General features: G+C 41.9%; 1 protein-coding gene across 1 annotated transcript in view; it reads right to left on the bottom strand.

Moving 5' to 3' along the window:
* Positions 1–345: 345 nt before the first annotated feature.
* LOC131472976 (cadherin-18) overlaps positions 346–19,154 on the bottom strand; it is a 91,143-nt gene continuing 72,334 nt past the window's right edge. Inside the window, exons 11-12 of the mRNA XM_058650487.1 lie at positions 10,235–10,486; positions 346–1,211 (exon numbers count right to left, since the gene is read on the bottom strand). Coding sequence (XP_058506470.1) covers positions 685–1,211; positions 10,235–10,486 — 779 coding nt within the window. The 3' untranslated portion in view covers positions 346–684. The remainder of the gene's footprint in view (positions 1,212–10,234; positions 10,487–19,154) is intronic.

The raw sequence follows: 19,154 nt of genomic DNA, 5'->3' as shown, positions 1-19,154 counted from the left end.
TACCACTTTAGGGTCGCGGGGGGGGGGGGGGGGAGAACACCCCCCCCCCCCCCAAGCACAACTTGTCAGATCATTATTATATTATTATTATTATCATATACTGTGTCGATCAATCCGCCCGATTTCCTTCATCACAGCCTCCCGTAAACGGGCTGATTTGAGTCATAAATGACCATGAAAACAAACTCTGTGGTCAATACTGCATACATTCACATGGCTCCGCATCATCCTCTGCTCGGTGAATCACGAGGCACCTTTGGTAACGCCTCCCACCGCTATGATCCCCGACTACAGCACGCAGTGATCAATACTTGGGGGAAGAAGAAGACGAATGTACAATTCTCTCACATATCCACTCGTATGGATTTCAGGACTTTATTAAGCAATAAAAAATATACACCAAGGAAAATCTCATTTTTTTTCCTTTTCCCCCCATATTGTTGTTGGCCCATCTCCAAATCTGATTCAATACTTCCAGTTGAACGACCCATAATCCAAAGCGACAGATTGAAAAAAGGGGAGGAAAAAAAAAAAATATTGAGCGAGCGGTCTTTTTAGTTCAACAGTTGACGTTGCAAACCACCAGACCAATTTTTTGAAAGCATCGGTTTGTGTTTTTTATATTGTTGACTGGAAAAATTGAAAAACAGATTTGGTTTGAAACAGGAGTGAAAGCGCCACGATCTAGGCCGTCACTTCTGACTCTGCCTCTCCGTAGAGTTCTGCCAGTTTCTGGAACTCGGGCCCCCAGTCGTCCAGGTAGTTATAATCCTGCTCCGATTGTGTACCAGAGTCTAAAGGACTGATGGATCCCGTGGGTGAACCCTGACCCTCGTACGCGTAGGTCTGGAGAGAGTCATACGGCGGCACGCTGGTGTCCACGTCGGCCTCAAACAATCTCTGCTTGATGAACACTTGCACTTCCGCTTCGTCGAGCTCCACTGACGGACTCCGGTGGCTGCGCGGCGGTGGTGGTGGCAGCGGCGGCTGCTGCGTGCAGTGTTGCCTCGCCTCCGGGCGAACGTCCCGCCGGAACTTGAGCTCCTCTGCGGCGGCCGGGTTGCGGAGAGCTATGATGTCGAAGGCCTCAGTGTCCTCCTCGCCGCCGCCCTCGTCGTCGTAGGTGACCACGTTCTCTCTGATGTCCTCCTCGGAGATGATGAGGGGCTCTTTCTTGCTGCGCCTCAGTGTGATGAAGAGAACCACGATGGCTGGAAGACATGAGAAGAAAAATCTGACATGAAATTTTTAAACGGGCCCAAGATTTTTTGTTTTGTACGTAGATGAGATAAAATTAGAGATTCACTTCATCTTTCTTTGTCCCACACCAAGGAAATTCACGTGTTACAGCAGCGAAAAATGGTCAGAGGTGGGTGAGTGACCCTTGTTTGTATCAAGTACAAGATAAAGGGAAAGCTAATTACTTTATATAAAATTTAGAGGAAGCATTAGAAAGTCTATAAAAGGAAAATATTAATGTTTTCATGCTATGACCTGTCAATACGTGAAGTAAAATGCAGTGGCACAGAATTATTGCAGCATATATTTACCAGGATACAGGTGATGAAGATTTAGAATATTGACAGAATCTAACACTAAAACCCTCAATTTACTTTATTAGATATATTGCATTGCAACTTAAATTGTGTGTGTGTGTATATAAAATGCATTATTATACAATCTCTCTCTCTGTGTCCTCATCTTGCAGGTTGCAGGATCCAGATCCAGTTTTGACACTATTATCATCATTCGTATCATTACTATTAGGCTATAATTAAGGTTTATCAGTATAAATGTGTATCCAAAATCTCTCCTGCTGCTGCTTATATTATATTATACTTATACATTTTTTTTTTCTTTCACCCCAACCTGTCTTGGCAGATGGCCGCACATCAACTCAGCAGAACAACATCACCGCTGAATGGCATCACTTGATTCTATGCTAACACCGGTCACTGTGTACATCGCCCATGTTGTTGAATCTACAGCTCGTGGCACACAACCACATCGTGGTTCGTGAACAGGAAATGAACACGAGCCAGCTTTTATGTGCACATCTATCCAATTTTCCATCAGGACGCTCGCTACTAAAACTGTCCCGAGCGTCAGGGGGCGATGAATCAACAGCGGCATTAGCCGGTGTTAGCGCGCAGAGGCTGCGGCGGCTCTTTGGGAGTGCAAGCTGTTTTGAGATGATGACAATAATACGCGTTATCATCATTATCATTATCCCGCCTCATCCTGCATTAATGCAGCAGGCATATGGAGCCACGTCTCGTGTAATAATCACCTCATCTTTTAACGGAAGACGCGGGAAAACTGTGCCGTGACTTGCGCCACCACATCAAAGGAAATATGGGACATGATGCTGCAAAAAAAAAAAAAATCGATCTGCTGATGAGTGTGAGGAATCTGCTGCAACTGTTAATGAAACCACCAAGCCGAGTAATATTTGATGAGATCCTCTCGCTCGGAACTCGCTCCTACATGGCTAATGAGAGTTATGCTTCTTTGGGTTCATGATGACCTCTCTGCAAAGTTGTTAACACCAACATCCATTTAATAAAATGGTGTCAGCACTGAGGGAAGTACATTTATTTTTTTTTTTATTTTACGGCGGTGCAATATCTAAAAGGAAGTTCATTACGCCACATCAGCAGAGATGAGGAAGATAGATCAGCGTTCCCGCAGAGGGAGACGTCTGTATGCGTCGTAATGAAGTTGCACTAAATGTTGGCAGCGAGGGGGAAAAAAAAAGCAGATTAAAGTCAACATCCAACTGTTCCATTATATCTTCACTGTATAACCCCCGCAGATTTTAGCTCCAAGTGGACTTAAAACTAGAGATGTTCAGATACCATTTTTTCCCTCCCGATACCGATTCCGATACTTGTGCTGTGGGTATCGGCCAATACAGAGTACCGATACCAGTGTGTTATAAAAAAAATATATACATCATACTACGCCTGCATGACTGTGATGATTATCATTGGTGGTAAGGTTTGGCTCAGGTTAAACCCTCTGTAAAACATGAATGAATACAGCAAATGGACACCATTTATTTTTACCAGTGATATGTTATTTCGTTTTTCAGCTTGTACGTTTGTTTTGACTCTGGTCCAAACACCGCAGCACTGGCAGAGCTTCATGTTTCCATGACGACTGACCGGGAAAGGACGTGCGTGACATAGTTTTAACATGACTCCAAAATGAGTCTCTGAAGTAACGCTAAACTTTAAAAACAGAGGCATACATACGCAGGACACAGGTACGCTGGTTAGTTGTAACACTGCTCTTTTCGTTTAATAAACGGGCCGCTCCAGTTTGACTGTAGGCGCGCTAACGGAGCTAGCGCAGCTAACAACGCTAACGAAGCTAACTGGTAAATACTGCCAAACAGCCGACATGATAATAAATTACGTGGTATCGGATCGGTGCACGGACTCCAGTACTCGCCGATACCGGTATCGGAATCGGAACAACTCTACTTAAAACACGTTGTTTGCTGCCTCCGACACCTGGTCTCTGGTCTCCTGTCTCCGGGTTTTCTATTGTACACTCTCAGCTGTCAGCTGACCGGCCAACCGGTGAGCTAGCGACAGAAGGTTAATTTTAATATTGTTTGAAGTTGTTCACCTGTATTAAGAAGCCACAAATATCATATTCAAAACTCACTTTGTTTAAATACTTTTACTTTTGATACTTAAATACAGTAAATGTCAGGTACTTTAAGACTTTTACTCAAGAAATATTCTAAAAGGTGACTTTAACTTCTACCAAAGTCATTTTCTGGTAAGATACTTGTACTTTTACTCAAGTATCGCCTTCAAGTATTTTATTCAAGACTGGAAGGTGGTGGGGTAAGGGTGAAAGTTTCCCTCTACTTAACCACACAATCCTATTTTCTTTACACACGTGCTCTGGTGGCAGCTCTCAGCAGACTGTACGTCCATAAGTTCAAGCCTTAAAGTACACGCGCAGATTAAAGGTGCAACAAAATTGTTTGTGCAGCCGCCGAAGCCCGAGCTCCTCCGTCTCACTTGGTCGAGCGAGCGTGATCCAGTTCATACTGTGGAGGCATCGAATAAAACTGCAAAATATGTTCCAGCTCATCCAGATTTGTCACACCTGAGAATTCCAACCAGTGTCTGTGCATAAAGCTGTGTTTTTTTTTTTTTTTTTAAATCTAGTGCCTGGAATAAGGTGAGTTGGTCACTATGAGCAGAACGAATACATGTGGGAACTTAAAACGTCCTATTGAATAATACAAAGCAACACACTTGCAAATTCTTACTCGACTGTAGCCGACACTTGCCAGAGCTCATCAGCTCGGATTAGTATATTCCCATTCATTGTGCACACTTAATTGCACTGCACTCACTACATTAATGCTCCCTGAATGGTCCATTCAGGGTCATTTCATAAGCAAAGACTATTGTTCGCTGCAGTAGCCACTGCACAAATCTTATTTATGATCCAATCATTGAAGATTACAGTTGCACTCTAATCCAAATCTAATGTGTCTCATCCAAATAAGAGGCCGTCCCCAAGTGTTTTTTTTTGTTTTGTTTTTTTATGTTCTGTTCTGCATCACAAAACAAAATAAGTAAAGTTTTTCTAGGTCAAGACGAGAACAGAAATTTATGATAAAATTGCAAATTATATGAAAAACAACACGAGGGGGAAACAAACGGTGACAACTGCATTCTTTACTGTGATCAGTATCAATTTAATTAAATGCCATCCATCACCTGCAGTCACTTCTGAAATAACAGATGCGGTTTATATTTTTACAAATAACAGTCCCTGAAAAATGTTCTCCACACACAGTCAGACTGATGTTGGCAGTTTCCACTATACACTACTTTAAATTGGACAGAATCTAATGTGGACCTGCTGTGAAATATCATCCTCAGACTCGCCGAAATGTTCGAGGAAACATTTCCACACCCAGCAAATGTAATATTATGTACAATACGCTATAAATTCTACATCAACCAACTGCAGAAATGCCCAAATACACCTGTGTTATTCATGTCAATCCAGTGGAAAACATCTGTGCGATTTAGTTCAACACTACATTTGCATAACGGAACATTCCGTCTCATTTAGGCAAAGTGAAAACGGCCGACGTTATCAGTTTAGTGAGAGTCTCTGGTTTCTGCTGCGGGCTTAATTACGTCGGTGATAAAAACACGAACATTAATTGGGCAGAAGGGGAAAAAACGATCGGACGCAACAACAAATCACAGCGAGCAGAAAAGCCAAGCGTGAGTATAACAGACACTGATGTGCCACTTTAGTCTGAGTATCAACGCGCGAGTAGAAGACTTTTCTTCATGTTAAATGTTCATTTTAATCCAGAAGTGTGTTCATTTTGGATTTGGACACCCGTTTGTTTGTAAATATATCAATAAATGAATATAATCAAAAGTTTTGGGTCCTGGAGGAACTTGTGAACCTGAGCTACCATGCTGCTACCAATGTAAATTCAAAATGGCCGACTTCCTGTTGCGTTGAGGCCAGGGTTACGGTCGACTTTTTAGTTTGTCTTGGTCCATGACATCTTCCCACCAAGTTTCGGGAAGTTCGGTGGAACTCAATTTTGCCTGTTTTCACCTTGGGGGAGGACCTTGAGACCTTGAGACCTTGAGCAATGCACGGGTCCGGGCCTATGCCAATATCGCATTTTCTCCGGACCTGACCTCCATGCCAAGTTTCAAGAGTTTTTATGCACGTTAACGGCCTCAAAAATGACCGTAAAGCCACGGATATACTAATAATATGATAATAATCCGTGTCAGGAGCCATTTTGGCCCTAATAATAATAATAATAATAATAATAATAATACCTGTATAGAGGTAAGAAATATGTGTACACATCCTGTGATTAAAAAGGTAAACTTTCACGTAAATGACGGAAGTAAACTTTATCACTTAAGAAGAACCTTTTTCGATTAAACTTCGTTAAGTTTTAAAATGAGATTAAAAAGTAGCAGACTAAATGAAGTTCAATGTGGTGCACAAATTAAAAAAGCAGTTCACCTACTTTAAAATCAACTGTAATTGGGTTTTTTTTCTCCCTCCTCTTTCCTATTTGTATATGTAAAATTACTTTTAATACGACAAATTTCACTTTCCCACGACTCTGCCCCCGGTGATCTGCATTAAGCAAAACGCATTAAACCAAATTAAAGCAGGAATAAAACGCGTCTAGAATGCAGTTTTTTACAAATTCACACTGTTGGGTACAAAAAGAAAATCCCAGCGAAGCTCAATTGTTGCAGCAACTATTCTTTTCTCTTTTTTTTTGACTTTCCTGCATTGAGGACACAAGTCTGTCAGGAACCGCTCGACTCATTTGCATAAAAGATCTGTCATGAAACCACGTCCGCTGGACACGGAGGTCATTATACAGATGATCTGTCCAGATCACACGTCAAACAACGAGATCCTCACTAAATCTGGCAGAACGGAGAGAGAGAGAGAGAGAGAAATACCACGGGGAGAGAACAAAAGTCCCCAGAGGGCTTTTGACTGACTTTGCACTGCGGTTACTTATTGTGCATGTGACACCACCAGCGCACACACACAGACACACACACACACACACAATCAGCTTTTCCTTACACCTACTGTATGAGCAATGTAGGATTATGAAAAAATGACGCAGATAGGTCAAATAAATGCACTGGAATCTGATTTATTTTGACAGCTATGTGTCTCTCGGGGGGACGGGTTAGCAAACCACTGGCAGCTGAGTTGTGTGTCAAACGCCTCATTTGTAACTGGAAGTGTGAACCTGACGCAAAGGAGGTCTGAAATAAATACACTGTGTGTGTGTGTGTGTGTGTGTATATATAGATATATATCTGTGTGTGTATATCAGTGGCGATTGCTGAAAATGTCAAATATGTCCTGCGTTGTCTTTGCGTTTCAGAGCTAAACGTGCGCTAGAACGCGGTTAGAACGATTGTCACTAGTTCGTTGGGAAACGGCTGATTATCACCGATGACGGATCGTTTTTACGCGTTTTTTTTTTTTTTTTTTTCATAGCAGCTTGAACTGTTCTGTGATGACACATCATTGGTATTTTTGGACAAATGCAGCAAAAAATGTCACTTCCAGGTAAGCTTAGCTTCTCTCTGGGAGTCAGTGGCGCAGTGGGTGGGCGCGGATGCTGGGCTTCTGCACGATTGGAGGAACTGTCCGAAAGGGCGGAACCAGTTTTTGATTGACAGCGTTGCAGAGACCCTTTACTGCAAGGGTGGTCTGTAGACAAATAGCTGGTCGTTGCGTGTTATTTGCGGCAATATAGTAAATAAAAACACTATTATAGCATTTCAGTTTAACATAAATATTGTGAGGGCCACACGGTTGGTGTAGTGATTAGCACTGATTAGCAGTGTTTGCATGTTCTTCCCGTGTGTACATGGAGTTCTCTGGCTTCCTCCCACAGTCCAGAAACATGCAATATAGGGATTGGGTAACTCTAAATTGACTGTAGGTGACGTGTAGAGTGAAGCACCTCCCGCGACCCACATGTGGAGGATAAAGCGGTAGAATACGGATGGCTAAATATTGCGTTTTCTTGTTCTGTTGTTTGTTTTTCAGAATTTATGTAAGAATTTACATAAAGACAACAGGCCGTACTGCTCTGTCAGTTGCTATTACGCTCATCCACCACGGTCCTAACTGGGTGAGTGGCTCCAACAGATTCCACGAACGAGGACTTCTGAGACATCTCTGTCCTAGGAACCGCTATAGGATGCTGCTTAGAACCCTCAGGCTCCCGGGAGACACAAGCACTGCGAGTGGGGAATTTTACATAATGTACATGTATATGTGTGCGGTGAGCTTTTGTATCTACATGTTCATGTTCTCTCTCTCTCTCTCGCTCTCGCTCTGTCCTAACTAGGATAATGCCTGGTGCCGACGATTAAGCATTCGGAGCGCGTCTCTCACTCAAGCGCCAAACAGTGGTGATGGCCTTTTGTTCGCACTCAGCCAGAGGCTTTGTCGAGGCGGAGGCAGACAGCCAGTATGAATATGCATAACCTTCACGCGCTAATGTTCACAGACAATCGCTAAAGAGAGGGGAGAAAGGAGAGCAGTGACGCCGCAGAAGACATGTTACGAGGCAGTCCACGCGTTTCCGCCGCAGTTTTACGATCGCAGAGGAAGGAGTTTGGTTTGGAGTGCATTATATTTAAAGGTCCAGTGTGTAACAGTGTTTGTATGAGAGTACAATTTCTTTAAAATAAAATAGTTTGGTTTTTGAAGCCTCAGAATGAGCCTTCGATATGTACTAAAGGGAAGGGGTCTTGCTCTATGGAGGCGCCCTGTTTTCTACAGCATTTTCTATCGGAACTGTTTGCTGAAGTGCTGGAAAAATGGAGGGTTGAGTCGTTCATTTGTTGGATGTCACAAATTCTCACACATTTGGACCATGGGTCCGTTTTTGTCCAATAGGGACCAAAATCACTTGGATAGCGGTAAAATAAACACGTTAAATCCAATATGATCCAAAAACCTTAACATATTATGTAAACGGTTCACGTGAGTATGATATCGGTGGAAAATGTCTCCTTGGACACAAAGTTGATCAATTCAGCTTGTTTTATGTGACGCATAAAGTTAAATGTACATGTTAAAGTAACTGCGTGCGGTCACTTCCTAAACTGGCTGCCATAGTAACGAGGCATGCACGGTTTTGTGGGAGCTGCGGTGGCGGGGGCTGGCAACATAGAAAATAAGCCCCGTTGTGTGTTTTTTACTGTTTACATTTCTGACGGTGTGTGTGTGTGTTTCCTGTATTCGAGGTGCACAACACATCCGTCACACATGAAATCAACGAGAGCGGTTTCTGTGTTGGCTGTCACCACATTCCTCCACGCTTGTCCTCTGCTCCTGTAGTCACAACATACAATGTCAAACACTTGCCAGGCAGGAATGCGGGGGGGGGGAGGGAGAGGAGGGTTGAGGAGGAAGAGGAGGACGACGACTCTGCTGCATTGATATTAGGAGAGAACACTTAAAGCTGCAGTGCGTAACTTGGTTTATTGTTACTATTCTGCCTCTGTTTGGTCTTCGCGGACAGAAACGATGGAGCATCATTTGTACGACAGGTTCTTCATCTAGAGACCTGACTTGGAGGAGCGTTGATATGCATACAGCGGTAGCACCGGGGATCAAACCACGGCACTCCAACCTGTTTTGTGAGATGCAACAGCAACACTGAGCTAGTAAAGCATCTGCACACTGTGTATAATAATGGATGTGGCATCTCAGTCCTGCCGTGTAAGCTTTTGGAAGCAGAATATGCAAGCGGGCACCTATTTGGATGTTCGTGCGATTGACAGCCAGTATTGGCACTCGTGTGAAATGATTTATTTCCCATTTTCCTGTAAATGAGAACGTAATTGACAAAAGTTTTCCTAATCTTCCCCCGAAGAAGACCTGAAACTAGCGCATTTCTTCATAGACTTCCATTAAAACGTTGCTCTTTTTGCAACTAGTGGAGTCTGCTACAGTCAAGTATGCCTTACCTCCATCTGTCTTGACATAAAAACACATCACTTCCTGTGTGCAGTACAGGAATGTTGCTGTAACAGTGACACAAAATCTAAACGCGACGATGTGTAATGGACATTTGTTCCTATTTGAAATTATTCAATCAATTCATTTAAACTTGATTTATCAGGGACAATGCAGTGAGACATAGTGGACATTAAGTACTATGTATAAGTATATATACTTTTCTAGCTAGTTTGCACCTGTCTGGGCTTTTCAGAAATAAAGAGTATCACATGGACAGTAAAAATGACAATAATATAAGACGATATAAACACCAATGCACTACAGTTAAAACATTTGCTGATGTGTGCCCTCCCCAGGCACAGTGGGGTTACTCTCTGTATTCTTTCAGTTGCCGTCACCTCCTTCGTGACCCTGGAGTCTCACCATCTCCTTTCTAGTCACCTCTCCTTCTGTCTCTCTCTCTCTGTCCCTTCGTTGCCCTCTCCCCAACATTTACTGCTCTCATTCTGAATTCTCCTCACATGTCTATTCATCCCTCGCTCTCTCCCACCTCCTCTGCCCTTGTCCATCCCTCTCTGCTCCTCACTGTACATCTCCTCAATCCAAAGCCTTCAGGGCATTTGGCCCCCGGGCTGTTCAACCCATCACCCCCCCCCCACACACACACACACACAGAGGTTGGGCAGCAACTTACCCAGCAGGATGACGATACACAGCAGGATGGCGATCAAAGCCCCGGTGCTGAGTCCCGCCGAGGAGAGGAACGCCTCGCCTTGGCACATCCGGATCCTGCCGTGGCGCTGACACGGGCACACCCGCAGCGTCAGGGTGCTCGTGCCGCTCAGCGACGGCTCCCCGCCGTCCCACACCACGATCGGCAGCTCGTACAGCTCCTGGGTCAGGTGGTTGAAGCGCCTCCGCCTCCCGATGATGCTGGCTGTGCTGTCTATGATTTAAAAAATAAAAAAAATAAAAATAATAATGCTTTCTTTCATTGAAGCCTGCAATTACCTATTTATACAGACACTGTCAGATGAACTCGGAGAGAGAAAACATTTGCCACAATGAAAGGCTGCTGCTTCCACCGTAGCTGTGTCGCTAATTAATTTTGAAGGTGTTCATTTACTATTTCGGTGTGGAGCAGCTCACCTTGGCCTCTGCAGAAACGGCTCACTTCATGGAACATGTCATGCAGATGAAGTGGAAAAGGCTGACTCGACAGAGAAGGAGGGAAAACAAATAAACCAGGGCTCCTCGTGTTTGTATCTGTAACAAATGGCTTTGGTGAAATAAGCTTACTGTGTGTTTTATGCGCTCTTCAAAGTAGACGTTGATGAAAAAGACCAAGAACTGGATTTGCATCCTTCCAGACTGAGTGGTTTGTCAGGAGGGAAGGGTTTGTCAGGGAAACATTTACTGTTGTTATTTTATTAATGTTGGAGGCTCATAGACCATGTACTTAATGTAGTTTTCTAGCTGGCGAAGGAAATTTCATGTCAAACTTATGTGACACTGCACTGTAGAACTGACTGAAACGTGACTAAAACTAATAAGCGTTTTAGTCCAAAAGACTAAAACTAAGACTAAATCTAGAATGGCTTCCAAAAACAACACTGCACAGTACACCATCCAGAGAAACATCCATGGAAGAGAGGTGATGCTTGTCCATGAAAATAAACATCTTTACCACTACAGCACAGTTTCTCTTACTGCAAATTTGATTGGTCTTTGTATATTTGACTACTTATTAAACTATTCAATTTAATCAACACATTTAATTAAGATTTTCTGCAAAATGCAATAGCTTACAACATTTATCTTATTTGCTCTGTTTACATAGCAATGCTGAAACCTGTTGGTGATTTACTGGTACTACTGCCTTAACACTGACACTCTAAATAGTGTGACACTCACACTATAAGGATAATTTAATAGCATTTAATAGAGCCTTGTAGTAACGTATAAATATGGTAATAAAAATCAAAAAATAGTCTGATAGACTGTTTAATATACGACACATGACTTATTTTGGCATACAAAGAACCAACTCGTAACCAAAGACTACGCTATGTAAAATGTGAATTCACTTTTATTAGTAACTTTGGTAAGTTTCAGATTTCAATTCATAAATAACATCAATGGAGGGGGGCCCAAAAAATACAGTCTGCCTAGTATAGTCCATATATATATATATAGTCCATATTTTGTGAATTTCTCTGTGAGATGAATAAAGTATCTATCTATATATATATATATATATATATATATATAGGTCAACGTTAATCAATTGCAAGTACTATATACTAATACTACTACTACTACTATATACATATATATATATATATATATATATATATATATATATAATGAGCAGGCTCTGTAAAAATACTTAAAAATTGATTAACGTTGACCTGAATTCTTCAAAATAAACGTGGCCTCCTTGCATTGATGTGCAACTTGGCAACAGCCTGTGTTCTGCTTTACTTACGTCTTAATTATGAAACTTATGTAAGTTATTAATGTGTATATATATATATATGTGTGTGTATGTATGTATGTATGTATGTATGTATGTGTGTATACATATATATGTGTATGTATGTATGTATATATATATGTGTGTATGTATGTTTGTATGTATATATATATGTGTGTGTGTATATATGTATATAAGTATATGTATATGTATATATATATATGTGTTTGTGTATATATGTATATGTATATATGTATATGTATATGTATATGTATTTGTATATATATGAATACTGCATACTGCATGTGCTGAGTATGGACGAGAGAAAGTTTGCGTTATGACAAATCAAACTACACGGGTGGATGATTCACGTATAACCAGGATGACTAATTCCAGCCTACCTAGAAACAGGTGACATACTGCACACACACGCACACAGACACACACACACGCACACACACACACACACACTGATCTACACGGTATTTTAAGCTCCAAAAATGCTGAATCGTGCACAGGGCAAACCTTTTTTTATTTTTTCTTCCCACACCCAGCGTGTTTTAAAAAAAAATAAAATAAATCTCAGTCATGCTACTTTCACGCTGCTGCTCTGAGACCTCGCCTCCCACTCCAATCTCTCTGCTCCATCTCTGAATAATTATAATGATCGACAGTTGGAATGACAACGTGTACTTCAAGCTTTATTAAGTCAGACTCGCGGTTTCACTGCATCAGCAGGCGCGCGCGCGGCTTTCACGGGGAGAGTGAAGGATGCAAATAACGAGGGAGAGACGGGGGAGGCGGAGGAAGAGGGGGTGGAACTGTTTGTGTACATGTATTTGTTAACTCTTTAGGACCTCAAACACTGACCAGTCGTCCGAATTTCTGAGGAACTTGTCACGTTTAGGGCTAAGATTTGAATGTGGTGGTCATGGCTAAGGTGGCATTTACACGTCACCAAAAAGACGAGCAATTAGCATTAACTGTGCTTTAGTGACATTAGGTGACCGACGGGGGGGGGGGGGGAATGTGCTTTTAAGTGATTTTTCACAAATCACAAGCAAGCAAAATGTGAGAGAGTGTGTGTGTGTGTGTGTGTGTGTGTGTGTGTCTGCACGGCTTTGTGGAATTCCCAAAGCACTGGGTTCATTAGGCTAAAGCTGTCAGAGTGGAGCCACAGATGTGTCACAGGGACATCTTTGGGGTTGCCAAATACATTTGCATAACCCCCCCCCCCCCCCCAACATTTACAGTTTTCTGAAAAACATACTGTTGAAGCACGTCATACAACACAAATATATTTTATACTGTATCTTATGTCTTGGAAACATCTGGTTTACCTATGGAAAGTAAATACTGGAGTTCAATAAATGCCAAGTCTTGTCATGATTAATAATGTTTAAAAAGTATCTCAGCTAAAGAATGAACCACTACCTGACCTCACTTAATTTCGGCATGTCTGAATAGCTTTAAACTCTATATATCACAGCATATTCTTTTTCTCCTTTAGTGTTTTACAACAGTTGGCGTCCGCGGCGTTGCCTCCTTCTCAATTTAAATAACTCTTTTTCCTGAATCTCCTTTTTGCCTTTAACTTTAAAACTAGAAAATCCTATTTTCCCCCAAGCATACAGTTTTATACGTATAGTATAGCACTTTAAGGTATCAAATAAACCACTACTGACAGATGTGGAGAGAGAGGACGTGGGAACCGTTAGCCCTCCAGACTCGGAAGAGTCAGATTCTTGTATTTCAAATGTTCACAAGTTCATAAAACAGTCAAGCAAAACATCTTGTCATGTTTTTGTTTTTTTTTAAAGGGAAACAATTATAACTGCTGTCTGAAGGATCACATCCACTGGACATTAAAGTACTTATTTGTCCTGGATTACTCATCAGATTATCACAGATTATCTTGTTTTGTATGCAACCGGTGACCAAAGGCAGAGGTGTAACGAGTAAAAGAACCACTAAAATGATTGGGTCTACAAATGTACTCAAGTTAAAAGTAAAAACAGTAGCCTTTAAAATTTACTTTTTTTAACAGGGTTCTTTCTTGTGTTGTATTAAAAGGACAAGGGAACACAAATTTCACGTTAATTGTGTAAGTAATTAAAGGCAAACCTTTACAAATTAAAGTGGTGACAAAATAAAACATGTAAACACATAATGTATCAGTCAACCTGGGTCAAAGGTCAAAAATACTTTAACTTTCTCTTGTCGTCATCGGTCATTCACCTGTCCTCGTTGTTCACCTGTCCTCGTCATTCATCTATTTATCTTTTTTTAAATCTAGGCAGACTTATGTGATTTTAAACGTGGTGAAGTACAGTACTTCCAAAAAAGTAAAAAGAAAAATGACCATTTTAAAAAATACAAGTACACAAAAGCCTGCTCAGTTGCAGTAACACGAGTAAATGTAATTACCAAAGGTAATCTCTCTCTCTCTCTCTGCCAATATGGACACATTGATTTTTTTTCCTTTTCCAAGGATTCCTTGCAGCATAGGTGGTCCTTGAGCAGCTATATGTCCATAAGAAAATAAATCGGCACTAAACTGGGGGTTTTAACACATCTCTACATGCTTCACACGTGTGTGTTCATGCACTTAGCTGGATTCCCTGAGAACTCTGGTGTCACTGATGGGATTCAGCATGACTCTTGTCTCCACGTGCCGCCTATAGAGCGCCACATGCTGAGCGGCAGGATGGTTGGATACACTATACGCGCACTCACATTCACATTGCTTGTGTTTTTTATGTTTTTGGTTGTAATTACAGGTGGTTTAGGCATTTTAATTGATTCTTTATTCTTTATGTGTTATGTTGAAGTGCCATATTTAATTCCCTGTATCTTGTGTTGGTTATATTCTTTTTATTATTACATCCTTTTGCGAGCTCAAGGACGTTGACTAGCATTGACTGGTGCTAAGTGCAGCACGTGGTGGCAGGCACTCGACACTTCCTGCGACAGAAGAAGAAGAAGAAGCTATAGTTGTGTGTGTGTGTTTGCAGAGAAATGACGTGCATCGAAATTGGCCGAGCTGTGTCGACACGCAGTTTCCCTCCATTAGCATCTGCTGTCCGGCAGTTCAAAAACGCAAAATGCTGCCAAATACAGACAGGGTTTGGAAAACTGCACTGTTGATGACACGTGTGCCAAGATGCAGCCTGTAATTAGTCCACATTAGACTAAAAACCCCCTTTTAATTATTTAGTTGACCAAATGTTGTGCACCAAACGGAGCAGGGCTAATACCCACATACCACTACACCTTTAGGTGTTATTACCGAGTGGCTCTGAATATCGATTAAAGGCTCAGCGTTGTACAAATACTCAGGAATAATTTGGGCGTTTGCATGCAGAATCTCAAATTCAACGAGGATTAGTCCGACTCAGAAAGGCTTAGCTTAACTAATCAGATAGTCTGCTTTCTTTTCAGCACATTTACTCCACCACAGTATTATTGCACGTGTCCTTGATAAGGCTGTGATTTGTGTATTTGATGTAATTATGGGTTAGGGGGGGGCCGTGTGTGCGTCTGCACTCACAATCAAGGGCGAGTGGAGAGTGCTATTACCGCGGCTCTGACGTGGCACCTTAATGGTAGACGTACATGGTTGTTTTTTTTCCTCCTCTATAATCACCTGAATTCTGAAATGGAAAAAACTGGGATGTTTTTTCAGTGTTGTGTTAAAATGTGTCTCAATGTTTTTCTGCAGAAAGTCAATGTGAAGTGACTCACATTGACTTAAGCCCCTTTGCCGCCTATGGTCCCAGCTCGCCTCGCCTCTCCTCGGCACGGCACGGTTTAGGTTGGTTTTCCTATACGAAATGCTACCAACTCAACGTGGACGGAGTAAAGCAGTTGTGTTAGAAAATCAGTTCATGAAAACTAGTTCTTCTGTACGTCCTCCTCGACGACCGGAGCACAGACTCCGCCTCACACAATCACTGGACTGAAATACAGGATACAGTATTTAGGATCAGCAGTGCTCTCGCTAAATACACCAGACTCCTGTTAAATATTGAGATTTTAGACATTTGCCGGGTTATTGTTGGATGTTAACCCACGTTCTTTTAGGATTCTTAAGTCTTTTTAACTCATCTACAGTTTGGCATTGTTCGGCTTGATACTTGTGTCGGTCGTCTCTTCCTGCGACGTCACGCATAGTAAGAACCAGATACTATCGCTAGTGAAAAAGGCAAAATAACCGCGCCGTGCGGAGGCGGAAACATGGCATTACTTGTCGTGACCACGTCCAGTACAATTGGAGCTGCAGCTGCTGTTACTGGCACGTGCAGGCAGGTAGCCAGGTAGCTGCTCAGGCTGTGCTACCGTAACTTCCTCTTTCAATGTCGCACAATCAAGTTGGAGAGTTGCCAGGTTTGCGATCCTGATTAAAAAGGTGATTTGTAAAGTCCTCCTGAATGTTTTCGGCAGTCGAATCGACTTCTGAAGTCTCGCTTTACTCCCCCTCTGTGATGGGGTTTAATCGGCTGTGTTTAAACTAAGTTATCCACGGCAAAGAACTCTCTGTTGGACAAAATAAGTCTTATCGTGAAATGATTTGCTTTAATATCTGATTTTGCACATTGATTTTGCCATTTTATGTTTCAAAAGGTGGTTTACTTCGATTGCATTGACACTTGTTCAATTCCTAAATATCAATGGCAATTTATAAGACACCGTCCCCCCCGCGCCTACATCTACACTTCAATTTAGTCATCAATTTAGAGGACAGATCCTGTAAATTGGGGACTGGGAGTGGGGAAAACGTAGAGCTCTTGTCACCTGGACTTTACCTGAATAATAGACGATCTTGGCAAACACTTCGCTGTCAGACTGTGACACAGAGTTAAGTTTAGTAACACAGGCGGCCTCTCTTCACACGGATCAGCATTAGGGGACAATGAGCTGTTTAACACCCATTTGGAGTGAAGTGTGAATGACGTAAAACCTAATTAAATGTCTCGCATATCAATGACTTGACAGTTCTTCTTTTCGACGCGGCTGATTAACTGTAATATCATACGCTTCTCTGTGTGTGTGTGTGTGTGTGTGTGTGCGCGTTCACACTCGAAGACGGGAGACGCCTTAGAGGAAATCAATAGATCTATTTAAGGTGTGCGGTTTATTTACAGATCACAGCCATGCAGCGCTTTAATTGTCTTTTCTGGAAACAAATGGGCTTTTTGATTCTAAAGTGGAATAGTGTATATGTGACGTGTGGATTTGACCTGTATTTATTGCAGCGCTTTAATGTCAGCAGATGCAAAACGACAACAACCGTGATCTGATTTAGACGGTGAATCTGTGGTTACTTGATGGTAAATATCACTCACTTACTACACTGATCTGATAGTGTTTTTTTTTTTTTTTTGCCGGTCTCCATAAGAACACCGACTGTAACGAGATAATGGCTTTTAAAATAAAATCAGATATGTACTGTGAGAAGACAGAAAATCCCGACTTAATGGGTTCTCTCAAACGTCACGGTTATTGAATTACTCCGAGGGGGAAAAAAAATAGAGATTTTAACATAATATTGGTGTCCTGATCCAATTGTTGTGCTTCAAACTAAAATAGACCCGAGTTTAATGATCTCCTGTAAGCAAAGTGCAACTGAGGAGGAGAAGGAGGTTCACCGGAGAGTCGGATATGTGAGTAACTGGGAAGGTTTTTCATCAGTGGCACAACAGAGGGAGGTATTAGGTCCTGGCACGGAGCGGCGGTACCAACTGTTGCCGTGCTGGAACGAAGCTGCTTCAAGTGTGAAGAGCTTTACTTTAATTATCCGACACAGGATTCAGCAGCACGGTGTGCATTGTGTGGGTTTCCTCTCGCTCTCGAACACAGACGCAGTCGGACGGCGACACCTCTTGTGAGCACAAGTGTAAATGCAAGCGACGTGAACTGTGCATATAAATATAAATAAATATATATATATATAAAATTTAAGCGAAAAAACGTGTCTCTGTGATCGTCGGCGAAGGAAAGAAAATATCAAAGAAAAGTAAGAAAAACAGGACTTCAAATAGCAGGTCCTCAAAGGAGAAAATTGGACGGTGAAAACAGAGTTGCTTAATTAAAATTTCCATCCACTTTTGGTAACATAAAGAGGTAAAAGCAGCCACTTTTGTGCATCTTAGAAATGTTGTACTTTTCTATCTCTTTTATCTGAGGCTATTTTCATTCTCCTTTATTATTCCAGCACTTATTTCCAATCCCTCATGCTCAGCGTGATCCCTGTCAAAAATATGTAATTCCACGTATTGTTAAACGTATATTAAAGAGGTCAAATTAGATATATATTACCCGAAATGTGTATCATTTTGTATGTACTTCAGACAAGGGCCTTGCTTTACGGAGCTGCGTGTTTCCATGGCAGCTGGAAGGAACGGACTACCGACCCGACAAACGCAAAGGACGATAAATAACATTCGTTCTGACACTTTAAGTCCACGGCAGAGTTCCTGTATGTGTTTTCTAAAAGTAGGAGAGAGCCGAGGATTATATAAATACTGATTAAATAATTCTGTCTGTTTGTGCAGCTGCGTTTTCTGTGTTATTGTGACGTAAACGACTTGGGGGGGGGTAAAGAAAATGAGATAAACTCGAGTCTCGTTTGTCTGTTTCTGATCCTCCTCCTCCTTGTGGAAAATGTTGCACAAGCTGCCGTCTGTCTGTCTGTCTGTCTGTCTGTCTGTTTTTACCCCAATTCAGGACCACATGCCTCGTCTAACAGCAGGCTCGAGCGTGCCTCTGGCATTTAACTGCTCCAGTGGAGCAACTCTGCGGTCAGCAGAAGAAGTGAGAGGCTTTGCTGCCTCTTCTTTCCCCCGGACCAGCTAACCACCCGGGCTCTTGCTGTAAATCAGAACACGCTCTTGCTCTTTTCCTGGTTAAAGGGACCGGGGGAAAATACACGGGTCTCTTTGTGTGTTTGAGTGGTTTTCGGGTTTCAATACCACGTCTGTGTAAGCCCACAACGAGCACTATATGTCCTAATATGAATTATTTAGACTCCGTTTTCGTAAGCTCTTCTCCTCATCCCACGAGGTGGCTTTCATTGTGTACAAATCCCCTTTGTTTTTTTTTTTTGTTTTTTTAACATGATTAAAACATGAATCTGTAT

The sequence above is a fragment of the Solea solea genome, chromosome 1 (genome assembly GCF_958295425.1).
Source record: "Solea solea chromosome 1, fSolSol10.1, whole genome shotgun sequence".
Classification (NCBI taxonomy): domain Eukaryota; kingdom Metazoa; phylum Chordata; class Actinopteri; order Pleuronectiformes; family Soleidae; genus Solea; species Solea solea.
The sequence above is the reverse complement of the archived record's forward strand: the minus strand, read 5'-3'. Positions and strand labels throughout refer to the sequence as shown.